This window comes from Physeter macrocephalus, unplaced genomic scaffold (genome assembly GCF_002837175.3).
Source record: "Physeter macrocephalus isolate SW-GA unplaced genomic scaffold, ASM283717v5 random_1086, whole genome shotgun sequence".
Classification (NCBI taxonomy): domain Eukaryota; kingdom Metazoa; phylum Chordata; class Mammalia; order Artiodactyla; family Physeteridae; genus Physeter; species Physeter macrocephalus.
In genome coordinates this window covers 8,236-25,000 of record NW_021146505.1, presented here as the reverse complement: position 1 = coordinate 25,000, position 16,765 = coordinate 8,236, and the positions used below count along the sequence as shown (strand labels likewise).

At 58.0% G+C, this 16,765-nt stretch overlaps 1 protein-coding gene across 3 annotated transcripts; it reads right to left on the bottom strand.

Annotated features, from left to right (window-relative positions):
- Window positions 1-6: 6 nt before the first annotated feature.
- LOC102991793 (keratin, type II cytoskeletal 80) lies at window positions 7-16,432 on the bottom strand. Of its 3 annotated transcripts, none has more exons than XM_055083449.1 (5): window positions 15,965-16,432; window positions 11,465-11,867; window positions 5,509-5,717; window positions 924-984; window positions 7-645 (listed from the first exon to the last, which is right to left on the bottom strand). In XM_055083449.1, exons 2-5 carry the CDS (start codon window positions 11,762-11,764, stop codon window positions 265-267), a joined length of 951 nt encoding a protein of 316 aa, XP_054939424.1. In that variant the 5' UTR covers window positions 11,765-11,867; window positions 15,965-16,432; the 3' UTR covers window positions 7-264. The 3 variants fall into 3 exon arrangements, with proteins under 3 accessions (XP_054939424.1, XP_054939425.1, XP_028342521.1); XM_055083450.1 differs by lacking the exon at window positions 15,965-16,432 and adding an exon at window positions 11,940-12,047; XM_028486720.2 differs by lacking the exon at window positions 15,965-16,432 and having other exon boundaries at window positions 11,465-11,910.
- Window positions 16,433-16,765: the final 333 nt, after the last annotated feature.

Genomic DNA, 16,765 nt, shown 5'->3' with positions numbered 1-16,765 from the left:
AGTTCCCCAGGGATCGAACCCATGCCCCCTGCAGTGGAAGTGCAGAGTCTTAACCACTGGACTGCCAGGTAAGTCCCTACTGCGTCATTTTTGTCTGGCAGGAGCTAGTGTTGTCTGGGAACCAGAGAATCTGACTATAGGTCTTCCCTGCCTGACCCCAAAATGGAGGAGGGTGCAGTGAAGGCCTATCGGAGCTAGAACTGTGGGTGTCTGCAAGTTAGGCTACGGGGATGAGAGAGAGGTTAATTCAATTAGAACGGTTGTTCAAGGCCTCCTGGTTCCCTGCTCTGAGGCCACCTCTTGACCCTTGATGTACCTGGTCCCCTGCATGCCCTCAGCGCTCCAGCACACATGAAGGCAGGGCTCTCCCTGAGAGAGGCTTTGTGGGAACCTGCCACACTCCATGAAATGAGTGACGAGGGGACACGTTGGATTATTGACAGCGGCAATAATGAGTGCCTGCTGAAGTTTCCACGACCCGCTGGACACCTTTGCCTCCCCTGCATCCCTTACCCACGGCTCAGCGGGACCCTGGCCCCATCTTCTCACCTGCTCGTAGATGCTTTTCATCAGTACCACAAAGCTCTTCAGGCATTTTAACTTGGTCTCTAGTTCTGTCCGTCGAAGACACTCTGCCTCCAGGTCCTGGGGGTGGGAGCAGCAGTGAATGATGGAAGAGGGAATGGAGGGGTCCCAGGGCAGGGGTGGGGTAGGGGGGACTTTGCTTCCTGGGTGAGATGGGGGTGATTCCCAGAGGAGACCTGGCTCAGAGCCTGGCAGAAGAAGCAGGGTGGGGACAGGTTCATGTCTCTCTGCCTGTGGTCCTGGGACTCAGCCTCTGGGGGCTTTGCTTGGGGATCCGGAGCAAAAGAGGGCAGAGTGTCCACGAGGAAGGAGCCCCCGGGGCAGGCTGGGGAGGCTACCTTCTTCAGCTGCACAGAGGTGAACTCCATGTCCGTGCGCTTGGAGATCTCATCCTCATACCTGGGAGGTGGGGAGGGAGGGAAGGGGCAGGCAGGGAGAGACAGAGAGAGAGAGAGGGGCTGCTCAGCTGGATGTGGTGGGACTTGGTGAGGGTTTGTTTAACCCTCCTTGGGTGGGGCTCAGGGGCTCTGTAGTCCCATTTGGTGCCTTGTGCCAGTTAGGAAAACGTGGTCCCTTTCTTCAGGTGGATGCAGCCCCTCCTCCACGATACCCTAGTGTTGGCTCTGGGGAAGCAGGCATCTCGCTCCCCAGGCTCACTCCTTCCTGATGATCAGCCATTCCTCTCCCAGTGGCATCTGCCCCTTTCCTGGCTCTGCTTCACATTCACCTCCTCCAGGAAACCTCTCCTGATCGTGCAGCCCTTTCACCCTGACGTTTTGTTCCCTCATCTTTTTCCCATCTCCTCCCCGGAGAGTCTCAGTTTCAAACGAGCTGTGCCTTTGGTTGAGTCTGCTCTGAGCATCTTGCTCACACGTTATCCTCTCCTAACTCTACCTGTCCCTGCAGCCCCACCCTTATCCCCACTGCTTTGCTAGACAGTAGGACACCGGGCCATCTTCCCCGCAGAGGGAGGACAGGAAGGGCATGGACTTTGCAGTCAGATGGGCCCCCGGTGTGTTTGGGGGCAGGTAACTCCACCCCCTTGCTTGTCTGTCGGGGAATGCACGTGTGCACGTGCATGGGTGCATGTGTGTGTGAACGGGGGCTGAAGTCCACCAGCATTCCACAAAGGCGGGTTCCCTCTCTCCTCAGATGTGCCTCTTCCTTACTCGAGTCCACCTCGTATTCGGAACAAGGACACTGTTGGATGGGGAGACGGGCTCCCTGGATCCTTGACCTTACTTTCTTGGCCCCTGGGGTTGGGGTCGGCCAGCTGCACGCTTCCCACCTGCAGCCCTGCCTGCCCCAGCGGATGTGGGGATTCTGTGGCTTCCTGATTTCTCCCCTCCTCTCCAGGGAATGCCTGAATCACTGGCAGCTCTAATTACAGCCACCCGCCTGCCCCAGTCCCTGACCTCACAGATGGGGCAGCGTCACCCATCGCCCACGTCAACTAGCTGGACCTGCCACCCCCTAGGCCTTCTTTTCCCCCAGCCTCCCTGAGGGACTCAGGGGAGCAGGCCCCAGCGGGTGAGAGCCCATGGGGCACTTGGGTCTCTGGAACTCAGTGTGCTGAGGGCCTGCACTCTCCCCGGTCACTGCCTCGGCTTCCGAGAGTTCGGAAGGACTCTGAGAGTACGGGTCATGGGGACAGGGTGGTGGGGAGGCCCAGGGAGACTGGTCTGCAATCTGGGGCCTGCCAGGGCAAACAAAATGCCCTAGAAGCTTTACTTGCACCCCCTCCTGTGACCCTCAGAGCTGCCAGCCAGGGATGTCCTGTTGGTCCCATTTCACAGATGAGGAAATGGAGGCACAGAGAGGGGCTTGGAGGCTTGTGTAGTGTGCTGGTTAAGCATGGGGCTCCAGAGCCAGACTGTTTGGGTTCAATTCTTCGCTGTCTTGCTAACTAGCTGTGTGACCTTGGATAGGCTACTTCTGTGTGCCTTTGTCATGATAATGTTGATGTCGTGAGTATTAAATAAGTTAATACATAAAGTGTTTACAACGGTGCGTGACACCCACTAAAGCTACTGCTATTATTATTACCACAAGCTCCCTCCTCTCCAACACCACGCCCCGGCCCTCAGCCCCTCTGTCTCAGCATTTCCAGAAAGAAACCCCAGGAATCCTCACTGCAGGCGAGGGAGGGGGCAGTTCTCTGCACATCCTTCACAAATCTGACTTGAAGAGGCTTCCCTCTGGAATCTGGGGGCCTCCTGAGTTGGGGACAGGGGTCTGGGGAGCCCCAAGCTGAGCTCCCATTGACTGGCCCTCCCCACGTACGCTCTGTGTCCAGCCTCTCCCCTTCTCCGCCTTCTCTGGATAGCAGAGTTCTGCCAGCCTGGGTGCAGGACCTTGGGGAGAACTGTCCAGTGGGGAGCCCTCCGAGGTGCCAAACCTCCTTTTTACCCCTCACTGCCCTTCCCAGCCTTCTGTGCAGCCTTCCAGGCCCCTTCTCATTGACTCCACTGCATTTCAATTCCAGTTCACCCCCTCAAACGGATGCTCTCGTGCAGCAGACAGCTTACACAATCGTACGCGACATTCCTGAGTCACTTGCTGTGTGGCCTTGGGCAAATTGCTTCCCCTTGCTGGGCCTCTGCTTCATCCTTAGTAAATAGAGGGGTTAGCTAGCTGATCCTTGGGGTCCCTGCTACATCAAAGCTTTCGGAAGTCTCCATTCCTATAGAGGCTTATGTGATGCCATGTCCCCCCATTCACCACCAATCCCCTGCCAGCCTGTCAGCCACTGGCTCCCAAAACCGTTCTTAGCCCTTTTCAGCTTGTCACACCCATACCTCCCCCCACCAAACTTGTTTATTTCTAGGAGTGAAGCTGATCTCATCGGCCTTGTAGAGTCAAGGCACACCCCTCCCTGTCAGGGCTTGGCCTGGCGTCTCCTGGCTCCTGGGGGCCCCCGGGCTTTGCACAGCCAGGCTTCAGCTTCTGTGGCTCTGGCCCGCAGACCCAGAAACCCTCCAGCCTTAGCTCCCCCAACTCAGGTGGGTTCCCTACCCAGAGAGGGGAAGAGAGGCCCTGAGCCTAAATAGTAAAATCAGGCAGCAGATGCAAACCAGGCAGCAGGCCAGATGAGGGGGGCTGAGCCAGATTAAGACAACAAGTAGTGTTTGTACAGAACTTCCAGTTACAAAGTGCCTCTGTGGATGTGATCTGGCTGCTGTCACGGGAGCAGCTTCACCCGGGAGCTTGTGAGGTTAGGGATGGGACTCAGTATGCATGGCTATGTGACTGAGGACAAGCCCCCGCCCTCTCTGGGCCTCTGTTTCCTTCCCCATAAAAGGAGGATCCAAGCTGCCATCCAGCTCTGCCATTCTCTGCTCCTTTGAGGGCCAAAGACCTGCTAGGTATCAGTGAAATGAGTCGTGGGCTCTGGTGCACCAATATGATTTGCCTTGTCACCGTCAGAATGAGCGATCAGATTCCCTGTGTGTTTCCCTAGGACCTGGGAGGGCAGGGCTTGGGGGAGAGGTGGCCCCCAGGTCAGAAAGGGCCCAGCCCCGAGGACCAGCCCAGGCCAGGGCTGCAGATCGTGCCAGTTGGCTGGGAAGTTCCAGCCAGATCCACAGAAGAGGAAACTGAGGTCCCCAGAGAGGGGAGAGCTCCCTGTGTGACCCTCCCCCTCTGAATGTGGTCTGAGCAGGGGAGGCCATGTGGAGAGGCGGTGGGCAAAAGCTGAGCCAGGTCCCCGGACTCCTGACAGGCTGCCTCCACCCTCTGACTCTGGAGGCTTTGGGCCTCGCCTCAGATCACTGGCCTGGGGTCTGGCCCAAGCCCTGCCGGAGGAAGGTGTGGGCTCAACTGCACCCTGTCCTCCCCTCACCCTGGCCGGGGGCCTCCTTGCAAGGAGACCGGCCTCTCTGCTCTGCCCAGCCTCCTTGTCCTTGAAGCTGTGGCCGTTGTCCGGTCAGAAAGGGTCGCCTCTCCTCTGAGCTACCGAAGTAACTGGTCTGCCTTTCTAGACTGGCTGATTCAGCTCAGCAAGCCCGAGTCAAGGACCGCTGTGTGCTGGGCACTCAGCCTTTTAGGGGTCAGAAAAGTGGCCGTTTCTCAGCCCCAGGCACCACGCTGAACTCTCGGCTTCCTCCTCACACCAGCCTTGGCTTGGCATCAACCATCACCGTTCCCACTCCACACGGGAGGAGACTGGGGTTCACGTGTGAGGCCGCTTGCCCGAGGTCACAGAGCTAATGAGGGGTGTGGGCAGGGTGTAACCCCCTTCCACAGGACATAGTCATGCCCAAGCCTGGGCCCTTAACCACTGGGCCGTACTGCTTGCCAGCTGCTTGTCCCTCTGTCTGAGTTATATAAACATCCTGCAGGCTGGGGCTGTTTTCCTCATCTCTCTCTAGATCCCAAGTCCACCATTGAGGTCAGGCACGCATTACGTCTAGGGGGTTGTTTCCTTGTGCAAACAAACCCCATCGTTTCTGCTCCCTGCCTGCACCCGCCCCCTTCTCTTGCCCGTCCGAGATCAAAATCCCAAGCTACATTCAAAGCAGGAGCCCATCTGTTGCTCTAGCTAGTGACACAACTTCCCATTGCCAGAGGGTCATGTGGCCGAGAGCCAGTGTGTTTATGGGCACAAGAGGAGGGGATGGGGATGCGAGCTGTGACAGTGCCCAGGGGCCAGCAAGCACGGGGCTTGGCTGTCAGCGAGCGTGAGACTGGCTTCGTCGTAAGGGTCACTATTTGGGGGGTAACTGTAGCTTCACTGTCATATCCTCCCAATATTTAGAGCACCGCTAGCACATTGTAGGTCTTCAATAAGTAAGTGTGGACTAAAGAATTGTTTTTTAAAGAAGTTTCCTCTTTTTCTGGCCTGGGCTCCCAGACCTTGCACCTGGGTGCAGGCTGGTCCTCAGCCTCAGTCCAGGCCCACATCCCTCGTAGGGCTCCCCCTACCTGATCTGAAACTCCTTCACCATCTCAAGCTGCTGCAGCAGTTTGGCCTCAAGCTGGGCCCCCTCCTGGTTCACTTTGCGCAGTTCCTCCTGCAGTCGGCCCTGGTACTCCTCGTAGAGGTGTCCAAGGTCGAAGGCTGCCGAGTCCCGGCTCTGCAGGAAGCGCCAGCGGGTCTCCAGCAGCTGGTTGCGCTGCTCCAGGGCTTGCACCTGGGAGAGCGGAAGGGCTGCCGTGAGAGGGCCAGGTGCGGCCCAGCCAGCTCACGCCCCTTCCCGGGGCCTCCATGCGAAGTGGCAGCTCATCTGCTCGGAGCACACCCGCCCGGGGCCCTCACTCAGAGCCTTCAGGTGGCATCTGGAGAGATAAGGATGGAATCCGAGAATCCCAGGGAGGTGGAGACAATTAGCCAAGGTTTCCTATGGGAGGGGCAGGGCCAAGGAGGTGAGGGAAGGGAGACTAAGCTGTGAACGTGCCCACATGTGACAGGCTCTCCAGGCCTGCCTGGGGCTTGGGTGGGAGACCCCAGGGAACGTGGGGTGTCAGAGGCCTGTCTGACGCCCACCTCGGCAAGCCGGTCTCATCTTGCCTTGGAAACTCAGCAGGGTAGGGCCTGGTTAGTTATTAAATGCTAATCCCCGACAACCCTGGACTTGTAGCCTCTCCAAGCCTCAGTTTCCCCAGCTAGAAGTCAGGGATGATGTCACCTGCCCTGCCCACCTGCGGAGAGAAAAACCCAGTGATGTGCTTTGGAGCAGCAAATAGCAAATGCTCCTCTGGCTCCTGTGCGCCAGGCCTCGTTCTACTTGCTGGACACCTTTAACGCATTAAATCCCCAAACAACCCGATGGGGTAGGTATTATTTTCAGCTGCACTTTACAGACAACGAAACAGCGTACAGGGAGGTGAAATAACTTGCCCAAGGTCACACAATTAGCAAGTGGCAGGGCCAGGTGCAGAATCCAGGCAGTTTGGGTTTAGGATGTTTGAACCACTGCAGCATAGGCCTCCGGTCGGCTGCAAGGTCTCTGCAGGCCCTGGGACCCAGCTGCCCTTGCTGGGCTGCCTTCTGCCTCTAGTTAGGGCCGGTCTTGCCTTGAGGACAAAGACTGGGAGGGCTCTGGGCCCAGGGCTCCTTTCAAACTCTTCGTCCTTCACACTCTCCTGCTCAGACTTCTGCAGGGGCTCCTACAGCTCCCACCCCAGCCACTGGCAGATTGGCAGGGTCCCTCCCGAGTCCTCTCCTTCCCTCCACCCAGTTCGGCCCAGTGCAGCCTGGGGGCTCCCCGGGCCTCTTCCCCAGCCCGCCTGTCCTCTCCAGGCCCAGCCTTTCTCGGGCACTCACCCTCCTTCCCATCTTCCCAGCCCCTCCCCAACATGCTCCCAGCCGCCTCCCCTCTTCCCTCCAGTATTCGGGCCCTCGGTTTATCTGCTCCTCGTTTGTCCTGATCTCCCACGCTCCCTATCAGACTGAGAGCCATCTGTTTGTCTCTTGGGGTCCCTAGCCCGTCAGAGCCCGGGAGGCGGGTAAGCCACCGAGGCAAGACGGGTGGCTGGGGCTAGGCTCCTGGACAGTGCAGGCTGTTGTCGTGAGGATGTTGTCACAGCGAGCCTGGTGAGGTTCCCTATGACCACAGGCAAGTAGCTGGACCTCCTCCCGTCCACGGCTGGCATCAGCTCCCAGAATCACATCCTGAAAGAGCCAGAACCACAGCCAGGAGCCTTTTGGATCAGCTGGTCTATACCCTTCATACACAGAGGAGGAGATAGGGACCCAGTGCCGTCAGGTCACTTGTCCAGGGTGTCCAGAGCAACTCGGTGGCCAAGCTGCACAGACAGGCCCATCTGATGGCAGCTGCCTGCTCTGGACATTCGTGGTCCTGTTCCTCCTGAATTTGGGTGCCAGGTGGGCTTACCTCTCCGTCTGTCCTACCCACATTCCCGGGTTTCCCTGAGATACTCTGATGCTCTGGGGAAGGCCCCTTTGACCCTTGCAGCAGACAACACCAGCGGGAACACTGGACGATGGCATTTGTGGGCTGTCATTCCCCTCCTAACTCCCATTGGTACCGGTAAATTCTGCTTGAAGCTGACTTTAAGCCTACAGTTTGCTGTCATCGCCATCAAACAGGTTCAGTAGGGATGCAGTCAAGAGAGTTTCTGTCCTGCTTGTGTGTGTGAGGGATTGCTGGGTGGGGGTGAGGGCAGGTTTCTGCTCACTCCACCTTCCCTGTGTTTTGACAAGTAAGAGCCCCATGTTTATACTGGGGGTGGGGTGAGAGGAGAGATGTGAGGCTCCTTCCTCCACCCATAAGCAACCAAAAAACGCTTTAGACCAGGAAGTCCTTCCCTTAGTCTAACCTCAATCCCCTATGCTCTAGTACTTGCCTGCTGGGAGATGGTGTGCATTTGGCCAGCCAGTCCAAGGGCACTTTTGCCTCTGGGGGATCCAGGGAAGCCCCCTCCCCCTGCTGCCCTTGGGGGAGTTGCTTGTTGTCTCAGTGGGTGGGGATGGAAACTCATCCCCCACCCAGAAACTTCCCTGCAGAAGGGCTCCTCCCTCTCAGGACAAAGGCCTTGGGAAGGCAGGAAATCCTGGCACCCTGTGAGGTGCCCGGTTAACTGCTTCCAACCTGTCAAGGCTGCCGAGCACTCCCCTCGCATTCCCCTTCCTCCCCGTCCTGGCTGACCCCTGCCCTTAGATCACAGGCGGCAGCTCTAGGAGGAGCCTCAGAGAGCAAGCCCCTGGTCTACCTGCTTCCCATTTTACAGATGAAGAAACTGAGGCTCAGAAGCACAGAACTCACCGTGACCCAACTCCAGGGTCCTGGGCCGCCCTGCTGAAAAGCAGGCCCAGACGAGGCTGGGGAGAGATGTGCTTTTTGTGGAGGGAGCTGAGCAGCCTGGGCTGGGCCGGGGCCCCCCTCTGACGAGGGGGGCTGACCGCCTGGGAGGCTTCACTTCCCCAGCCCATGGCCCACACTCCAGGCAGGTGGGCGTTGAGAGCGATTCCTCTGGGGCTTGCAGGCTTGGTGTCACATCCTCTGCCTCCAGCCAGAGCTTGGCTTTGCCTAAGGAGCCTCAGGGTCTCTTCGTCAGGAAGGGCTGGTTTGTGCCGTCCCGCCGTGCAGGTGCAGGTGCCGGATGGCTCTGGTGACTTCCAGAGGCCACACAGACCAAGGGAAGACACTGTGCCCAACTCTGTCCCCAGGCATTTTACCACCCCTCTGGGATTCCCTCTCTATAGCCTCCTTGGGCGCCGCTGGTAGTCCTTCCTCTTGGCCCGCCTCCGTCCCCTCTGGTGTCTGTATGTGAAGGTGAGAGGGCCCAGCCAGCAGCCTCTGCTGGATGTGGGCGTTGCCCTCTCCCTTCCTCCCTCGGCCTCCTCTCCCGCTGCTCCCCACCCCCCTCCTTCATGGCTGCAGCTCTACCAGTCCCTCCACTGGCGTGAGCTCAGGGCTACCCTCAGGGCAGGAGCAGAGCAGGGAAGTGCAGTCTGAAGAGAGGGCAAGTGCCTTGCCCAAGGAAACACAGCCTGCAAGTGGAAGAATTAGCATTGCTCCAGGGCCCCTCGGTGGACTCCTGGGGGTCTCCCCGCCAACCCTCTCCCTCTTCCTCCTCCTCCTCAGTGCTCTCTGATTTCTCTCGGTGCCTCAGAGGGCCCAGAAGGGGATGTGGAGCTGGAGGGTGGCCCTGCCTGTCTCTTCTCTTTGCCTAGAGCCCACCCCTCCACTGGCGATGGCATCTCATCCCCCGGCTCGTGCATCTCTTTCCAGCCCCGTGCTGCACCCCTACCCACGAAGCTCCTCCACCCCTCCCTCCATCAGGGATCTTCCCTTCCTCTTCCCAGGCTCCCTCCTGCCTGGAAGGGACTAAAAGGGTTCAAGAGTTCCCTGGGCTGGGCCCATTTATGGTATTTTTAATATAACAAACAGAATGCACCTGGTACCTGGTAAGGGCTTTATAAATGCTTTTCCAAAATGATCCCGTTTGACAAGCCCATTACACCGATGTGTACTGAGGCACAGAGAGGTTAAATAATTTGCCTGAGATTACGCAGCCGGTCAGAGGTGAAGCCAGGATTCAAACCCAGCAACGCGACTCCAGGTTTCACATTCTTAACCCCTGCTTGCTTCCACTTGGGCCCTCACGGTCTTTACAAGGAGGGATTTGAGCTAATAACAGACCTTCTCCATAGAGTTGGTGGATCAGCTGAGACTCCTTGGGCAGAGCCCCAGCGATCAGCTTCCCAGGGGGCTGGCACCCCGGCCGCCTGCGTCCCACCCTTAAGAGCACCACCCTCAAGGCCAAGGCTTGAATTGCGGATTGGGAAGCTCCAGTTCTTCTGAAGATCTTAGAGGGCATCGCCCTGGCCCTGGGAACAGAACCCAGACCCCTCGGGCCCCTCCCTGTGCCTACACACCCCTCCTGTCCCCATGGGGGAAAGGCACAGGGTGATATCAGCCCTGGCGTTCAGGGAGAAAGCCACCCATCCGCGCCAAATGACGTAGCTCATGAGACATTCCTTCTAAGGGATTAAGCTGTACTTGGAGAGGAGGTGGCTCTGCAGGGACCTGCCTTCCCAGGGCAGCGGGCTCTTCTCCTAGGATGGTTGTCCTCCAGTTGTCATTTCCCCTCCACACCCCTACCCCAGGCACCTCAGGTGTGGGCGCAGGAATGCTGGTCTGGACACGTGAATGCGGGGGAGGGGGCCGGGGAGAAATGACTCCCACCTCAGAGGCTACTGGCTTCGTGTCTCACAGACCTGAGTTCAAGTCCAGACGGTACCCTTGCTGGTTGTGTGACCTTGGGCAAGGCACTTCACCCCTGGGCTGCTGTGTCTCCCCATCTACACAGGGGCGGGGAGCTAGCCACTGTGGAGTGCTGGGTGGTGTGCGCAGAGCACAGGCCGGTGCTCTTCCTCTTCCCCTCTCTGTGAGTGCCCACCTAGTGGAAGTACAGAGGGACACAGAGGCTGGGAGAGGGAGGGGAAGAGAAGGACCCAGCCAGGGGCAGAAGGGTGGGGGGTGGGGGCAAGAAAGTTGAGTTTTCCTTATCTGTAAAATGGCCATGAAAATGACTTCTTTCCTAAGGTTGAGGGAAATTGAGATAAATATGTAAAGAACCCAGCACAGTTCCTGGCACACGATGAGCTGTTAATGATCAGTAGCTGTTACTATCTGACTATTATTCTCGGGCAGGGCGGCAGGGAGCAGAGCTGAGAGAGCTGGTTAGGGGAGGTTCTTGGAGGAGGTGAGTGAGGACCGGGTTTGGGAGGTAGACAGGACTTCCTTGGAGCCCTTGAAGCCCTTGCCCTGGGCCGGAGATGGACACCAGTGCCCGTCTAGACCGGCATGCTGGCCGTGGCAGTGGGGTCCAGGAAGTGGGGTGCCAGGGACTCAATCCCTCTACTCAGGTGGGTGCCCGGAGGACTGGCTGGCCACCTGTTTCTGAGCCACAGCTGCAGCCCCATTCTGCAGCCTCCTTCTGGCCTTCCCGCACGCCCCCCCCACCCCCGGCCCTTGCCGGTGTTTCTGACCCTGGGAAGCTGAACAGAGCCAGCAGCGTGGACAGGAAGGTGGGCCCTGTCCATCTACCTTGGAGTCGGACTGCAGCCTGTGCCCCCATCGGCCATTCCTATGAGGGGGCATCCTCTTGGTCACCCTCAGAGCCCCTCCTCCCTGGTCCATGCCCGGGAGGGAGGGTGAGCCCAGGCCATGCGGCACATTATTATCCTGACACCCCTCAGAGGCCATTCTGGGGTCCCTTTCTCCCCCACGTCAGGATGGCGCAGGGACTTCCCTCCCCATCTCTCCACTCAGAGCTAGCCTGAGGACTTAGCAGTGCCGGCTTCCCATTGGCTGGGGCCGGGCGTGGGACGTGATGCTTGGGAAATACAGAGCTCAGCCACCTGCCCAGGGCTTAGTTTTGAGACAGCCCCTCCACACGTTTTGCTCACCTTGCCAATCAGGGTGGCAAATTTATCATTGAGGACCTTCATTTCCTCCTTCTTCTGGCTCTTCTGCTGCTGGATGGCTGGGTCCACCTTGAGGTCCAGAGGTACCAGCAGGCTGGGGTTCACGGTCACCTTGGGGATGGTGCTAGCTGTCAGGCAGCCTGTGAGGCTGCTGGAGCTGAAGCCCAGCTCGGGGGCCCTGTAATTGCTCCAGCCGGAGGTCCCAGGCCAGGGACTGCTTGCCTGGGTCACAACACAGCTGTTGAGGTTGCCGGAGCCGACGATGCAGGAGCGGCAGGCCATTGCAGCCTCTGGGACCCAGAGCGGGCAGGGCGCAGGGATGGGTGAGCGAGCCTTTGAGGGGTGGCAGCAGCTGGCTCCGGTCGCAGGCAGGGCAGGCTGGGGACTGAGGAGAAGACACCTGTCACACAGTGCTCATTAGCTCCACGAAGGCGTGACACCTCCCAGCCTGACCAACCTGTTAGATGATGTGGTTCCTGCCCCTCCCCCGGCACCATGTACCCATCTCCTCCCGGGGCAGGGATCTGCCTTGCTGAGGGGGGGCTGTTCATAGACCTCCCAACCAAGCCAGACCTGGCTCCAGGGGAGAGGGACATAGCTGGGCTGGCTGGCTGGGTGGGGGTCGGGTGGTAGCCAGAGGAAAGGCAGATTCAACAAAGAAGGAGAGAGAGAGAAGAGAGAGAGAGAGAGAGAGAGAGAGAGAGCTATGCCTCTAACCAAAGACCTCACTGCATACCTGAAGCCTGACGTATCTAGGCTTACATATTTCTGGAAAAGATGAGGCAAGCGCAGGCCCTGGGCTCCTGAGTGTAGGGCAGCCGTCCTGGGCACCGGGCCAGCCTGGCATTGGAAAACAGCACCTTGACTGTTTATTTTCTACATGCGCAAGAGTCTCCCCCGCTTATCTTCTCCTCTTCCTTTCTTCCTCCTGCTCTCCCTCCTTCCTGCCTTTGATCTATTATTTATTGAGCACCTACTGTGTGCATTCCACCGTCTGAGGGGCTGGAGAGGAAATAGACGGTCAAGGTCATGTAGCTTTGGACCAGTGAGACTTGGTTCAAGACTCAGCATGGGGACTTCCCTGGTGGTGCAGTGGGTAAGACTCTGTGCTCCCAATGCAGGGGGCCCAGGCCAGGGAACTAGATCCCACATGCAGGCCGCAACTAAGAGTTCGCATCCCACAACGAAGGTGACTGCCTGCCGCAACTAAGACCCTGCGCAACCAGATAAACAAACAAACAAATAAATTAAAACGTCATCCCTGCCCAAACCTAAAAAAAAAAAGAAAAGACTCAGCCTGGCTGCTCACCACTGGTGTGGCCTCTGGCATGTTCCTTGACTTCTGTCCTAGCGTGTAAAATCAGGATGAAGATACCAACCCCACAGGAGGCGGTATATGCAGAGAACTTGGGAGAGGGCTGGGTACCAAGCCCTCCATGGATGGTGGCTGAGACCCGAGCCCACCTTCCAGGATCTGAGCCTGAGGGGGAGATGGCCAGGATCAAGTGCAGCTCTGCCTCAAGGGCTATGAGAAGGTGCCCCTGCCTCCTTCCTCCCCCTTCTTCCCATTCCTCCTGCCCCTCTTCTCCTTCTCCTGCCCTGGTTTCATCTTAACTCTGAAGTGTAAGTAGAAAAGACACTGATTTGCTCCCGCAGAGCCTCTGATGGGGTGGTAGGGGGTTTGGCCAGCCCAGGGCACTGCCTCCTGCCTTCCTGAAGTTCTGGTGGCCCCGCTCTTCCACTTCCAGGGACTTTCCAGCTCTCCTGGGCCTGTCTCTTCCTTCCTTCCATGTCCCTGGGTGCTCTGGCCCTGGCTGGATGGCTCTGTGTGCCCTCCCTGGACGTGGTGCACCACCCTAGGTGGTGGGGCTACAGCAGAGAGAGGAGAGTGTCTGGAAGAGACTCCGGTGGTCAGGGTGGAGAGATCTCTGGGACTGGAGGGGGAGACAGGCTGGAGATGGGAGCTCCTGCCCGGGTCACATCGCCCCCTTCCAGGCCTCCTGCCTCCCAGGCCAGACCTCCGTCCTACACAGTGGGCATTTCTGGCTCCACGGGGGCACGGGGATCTGCCCCGAGGGCACGAGTCTATCCTGAGGCTGGATCCCAGGCTCTGATGCTGGGGGTGGGCTGCTGAGACACTTCTGGGTGATGGGGTCACCGCAGGGGTGTCTGTGCAGTGTCTCTGGGGTAAGTTTGGGTACCTGGGCAGTCTCCCAACCCCTCCTGACACGTGCTTCCCCTCCCGCATGCAGCGCCCACCTGCCTCCCTGACCTGGTATCTGAATTACATGTGGTGGAACTCAGCACCCCGCCCGCCCCAACCCTGACTACCCGCGTGTGCTCTGCGGGGAGTGGGGAGGGCAGACAAAGGCATATGGGCCCTGCTGGTGCCAAAATAGCGGCAGACGTGTCATGTATGTCCCCAGTGCTTTACATGGATTAGCTCCTCTAATCCTCAAGACACTCATCGTTTGCAGACACTTTAATTCTCATCAGCCGCTATTTACAGAGGAGGAAGCTGAGGCTCCGAGGGGTTGAGTGTCTGGTCTGTTGATAGCAATTTATAAGGAATGGATTTGAACCCAGACAATTGGAATTATGAGCCCTTCCTCTTGTCTTAGCCTCTAAGCCAGGTGACTCCTGGAAAGGGCAGAGTGGGACAGAAAAGGTAGCTGTCTTCTTACCATCTGGGGCTCGATTCCACCTAACTGTCTTTAAGCTGGATGCTCAATTCTCCAGAGCACCTTTGGATAACTCAAGTCTGCTGTTTCTTGCTGACTTCTGCTGACCTCCGTCAGCCCCTGCGTGTTGACAAGTCACAGTCCCTGGCTTCGAGGCTGGCCTTGCAGGGCAGTCTCTGGGGTCCGAGCACTGGGCGGCCTTCCTTGCGGGTGGCCTGTCTTCTTGGAGGCACGGAGGGCACGCTAACCTTGGGCGCTGCGTGTGGGGAGAGGGATGTGGTCCCACCTGCCGCTTCCTCTCTGGCCCAGAAGTCTTCCTTGGGTGCAGTCACAGAGGTGTCTTTGGCTGTCACAGCTCTGGCTGCTGAACAGGAAGTGCAGCAAAAAAAGCCCCAAACCTAACTCCATAGAAGCACACAGACCCACCTTCCTCCCCTCTCCTTCCCTACCCTAGCTTCACCCATGCCTCCCTGCACCCCTGAATTAGCATCCTTGGGGGTCCACTGTACGGGCCTCTGACTTTCCACCCTAACCGAGGACCTGACATAACCCTCTCCTGGCCTTGATATGGAGCCCAAACTTCCTAGGGGTTCAGGCCCCCAGGGAGCAGGAAGCCTGGCAGGGGTTAGGAGAGGGAAGGTGGAGGGTGGGCGAAAATTTCAGTCTCTCTGGGGTATGTTTGGGTACGTGGGCAGTCTCCCAACCCCTCCTGGATCTACTCACAGACAAACCTTCTTGGGGCTTCTGGTGGGGCATGAGCTTGGGTGACCCCAGCTGGAGACAGCGTCTTGTGCCCATTTGGATTCTGGAGCCCTGTTCTGGTTGATCCTTACATAGTCCAGGGACAGAAATCTCCATCCCCCACCTTCCACCTCGAGTCCACCTCCTTTGCCCCTGGTCCCCTGTAACTGGCAACAGGAGGCAATCCTGATCATCCAGGAGGCCGAGAAAAGGTGGAAGAGGGACAGGGGCTGGCCAGAGGTAAGAATGGGGGAGGCTTGGGCCCCTGAAATTGGTCCTCAGAGAAGCAAGGGGGAGTTTTCTTATTTTTCTCTACTCTCCCTTCTATTTCTCTCTCCAAGTCACTACCCCCCAACAGCTGATGTATCTCCTGTTCACTCCCATCCACCTCTTGTTTCTTGCCTCCCTGCCTGCCTGTCCCTCTGGGAGAGTCCTGGTCCAGGGCTCCTCCATCTCTCAGCCCTGGGTAGGAGAGGCATCCTGGCCCCGCAGCCCAGCTGGATGGCGTTACGGGAATGGCACGTCCGTGTCACAGTTTCAGTGCCTCGTCTGTGCCTTTTCCCCCTTTGGTCCAGGCAGGCCTGGGATAATGCAGGACAGCAACGCATAGTTGCTGGATGAATGTGCCAGTGAGCACATCCTAGCCTGCCTGGGGCCCTGGGGCGGGACGTGGCTCTTAGCGAGACAGACAGGGACTCCGGGCGAGGAAGACTCTGAGCCTCACCCCAGGACATGATGGGAAGGCCGGGCCTCTTCTCCAGGAAGCTTCCCAGATGAACCTGCTTAGGTTTTCTGCCCCTCTCTCCTCCTCTCTCCAAAATACACACCCACACCTATGCCCTTGCCTGGGTCAGTGCCCTCTCTCTTTTTGCAATCCATAGCTTGGTGGAAAGAATTTCTGAGGGTCCCAGAACTGGGGACTGGGAAGCTGAGAGTAGACTGGGAAGGGCTGGGGCCGAGAAAGGGGGACCAATAGCAAGGATGGAGACATTAAGAACGGTGCCTATGAAGCTCCCTCCACGTGCCAGGCAGGCTGTGGAGACACGGGAGAGGCACTGACCTGGGCGAAGTTGTTTGGGGCCTTGAGCAAAGGCTTGAAGGAAGAGGAAGACGTGTCCAGGAAGGGTGTGGGGAGGTTCTTTCAGGCTAAGATGGCAGCAAACTGTTCGTGTAGGACGGTGACGATGACGGGAGCCAGCGTGACTGGGGTGTCAGAGGTGCTACGGAGCTCAGAGGAGCAGTGCCTCCTCGGGGACCCAGGAGGCTGCGATGCAGGCATCTCATCACTCGGCATAAAGTCCTTCAGTGGCTCTCCGTGGATTAAGGTCTAGAAGATTCCTTGGAATGTCAAACAAGATTCTTTGCACCTGCTGCCCTTCTTCCTCTCTGTGTTTCATCTCCTCACACTCTCCTTCTCTACACAGGCCCTGCCCATTCCCACCCCCACCAAACTGGCCCTGTTTCCCTGAACCTGAAATGCGACGTCATGTGTCCGTGCTGGCGCAGATACAGAACATTTCCATCGCCGCGTACAAGTCTATCAGCCAGTGCTGATCTGCAAAGAAGGCATCTGAGATGGGCCAGAAGGCTGCAGAGCCCTGGAGGCTGTGAACTAGTCCAGGATAGACTAGGGGGCAGCATGGGGTGCTGGCAGAGCTGGTTTCTGGTCTGGGCTCTGCTACTCACCAGCTGTGTGGTTTGGGGCCAAATGCTTGGCCTCTCTGGGCCTTAATAGCTTGTAAAATTAGATTGTACTGGATGATTTGAATTTTTTTTTTTTTTTTTTGTGGTACGCGGTACACTGTTGTGACCTCTCCCGTTGCGGAGCACAGGCTCCGGACGCGCAGGCTCAGCGGCCATG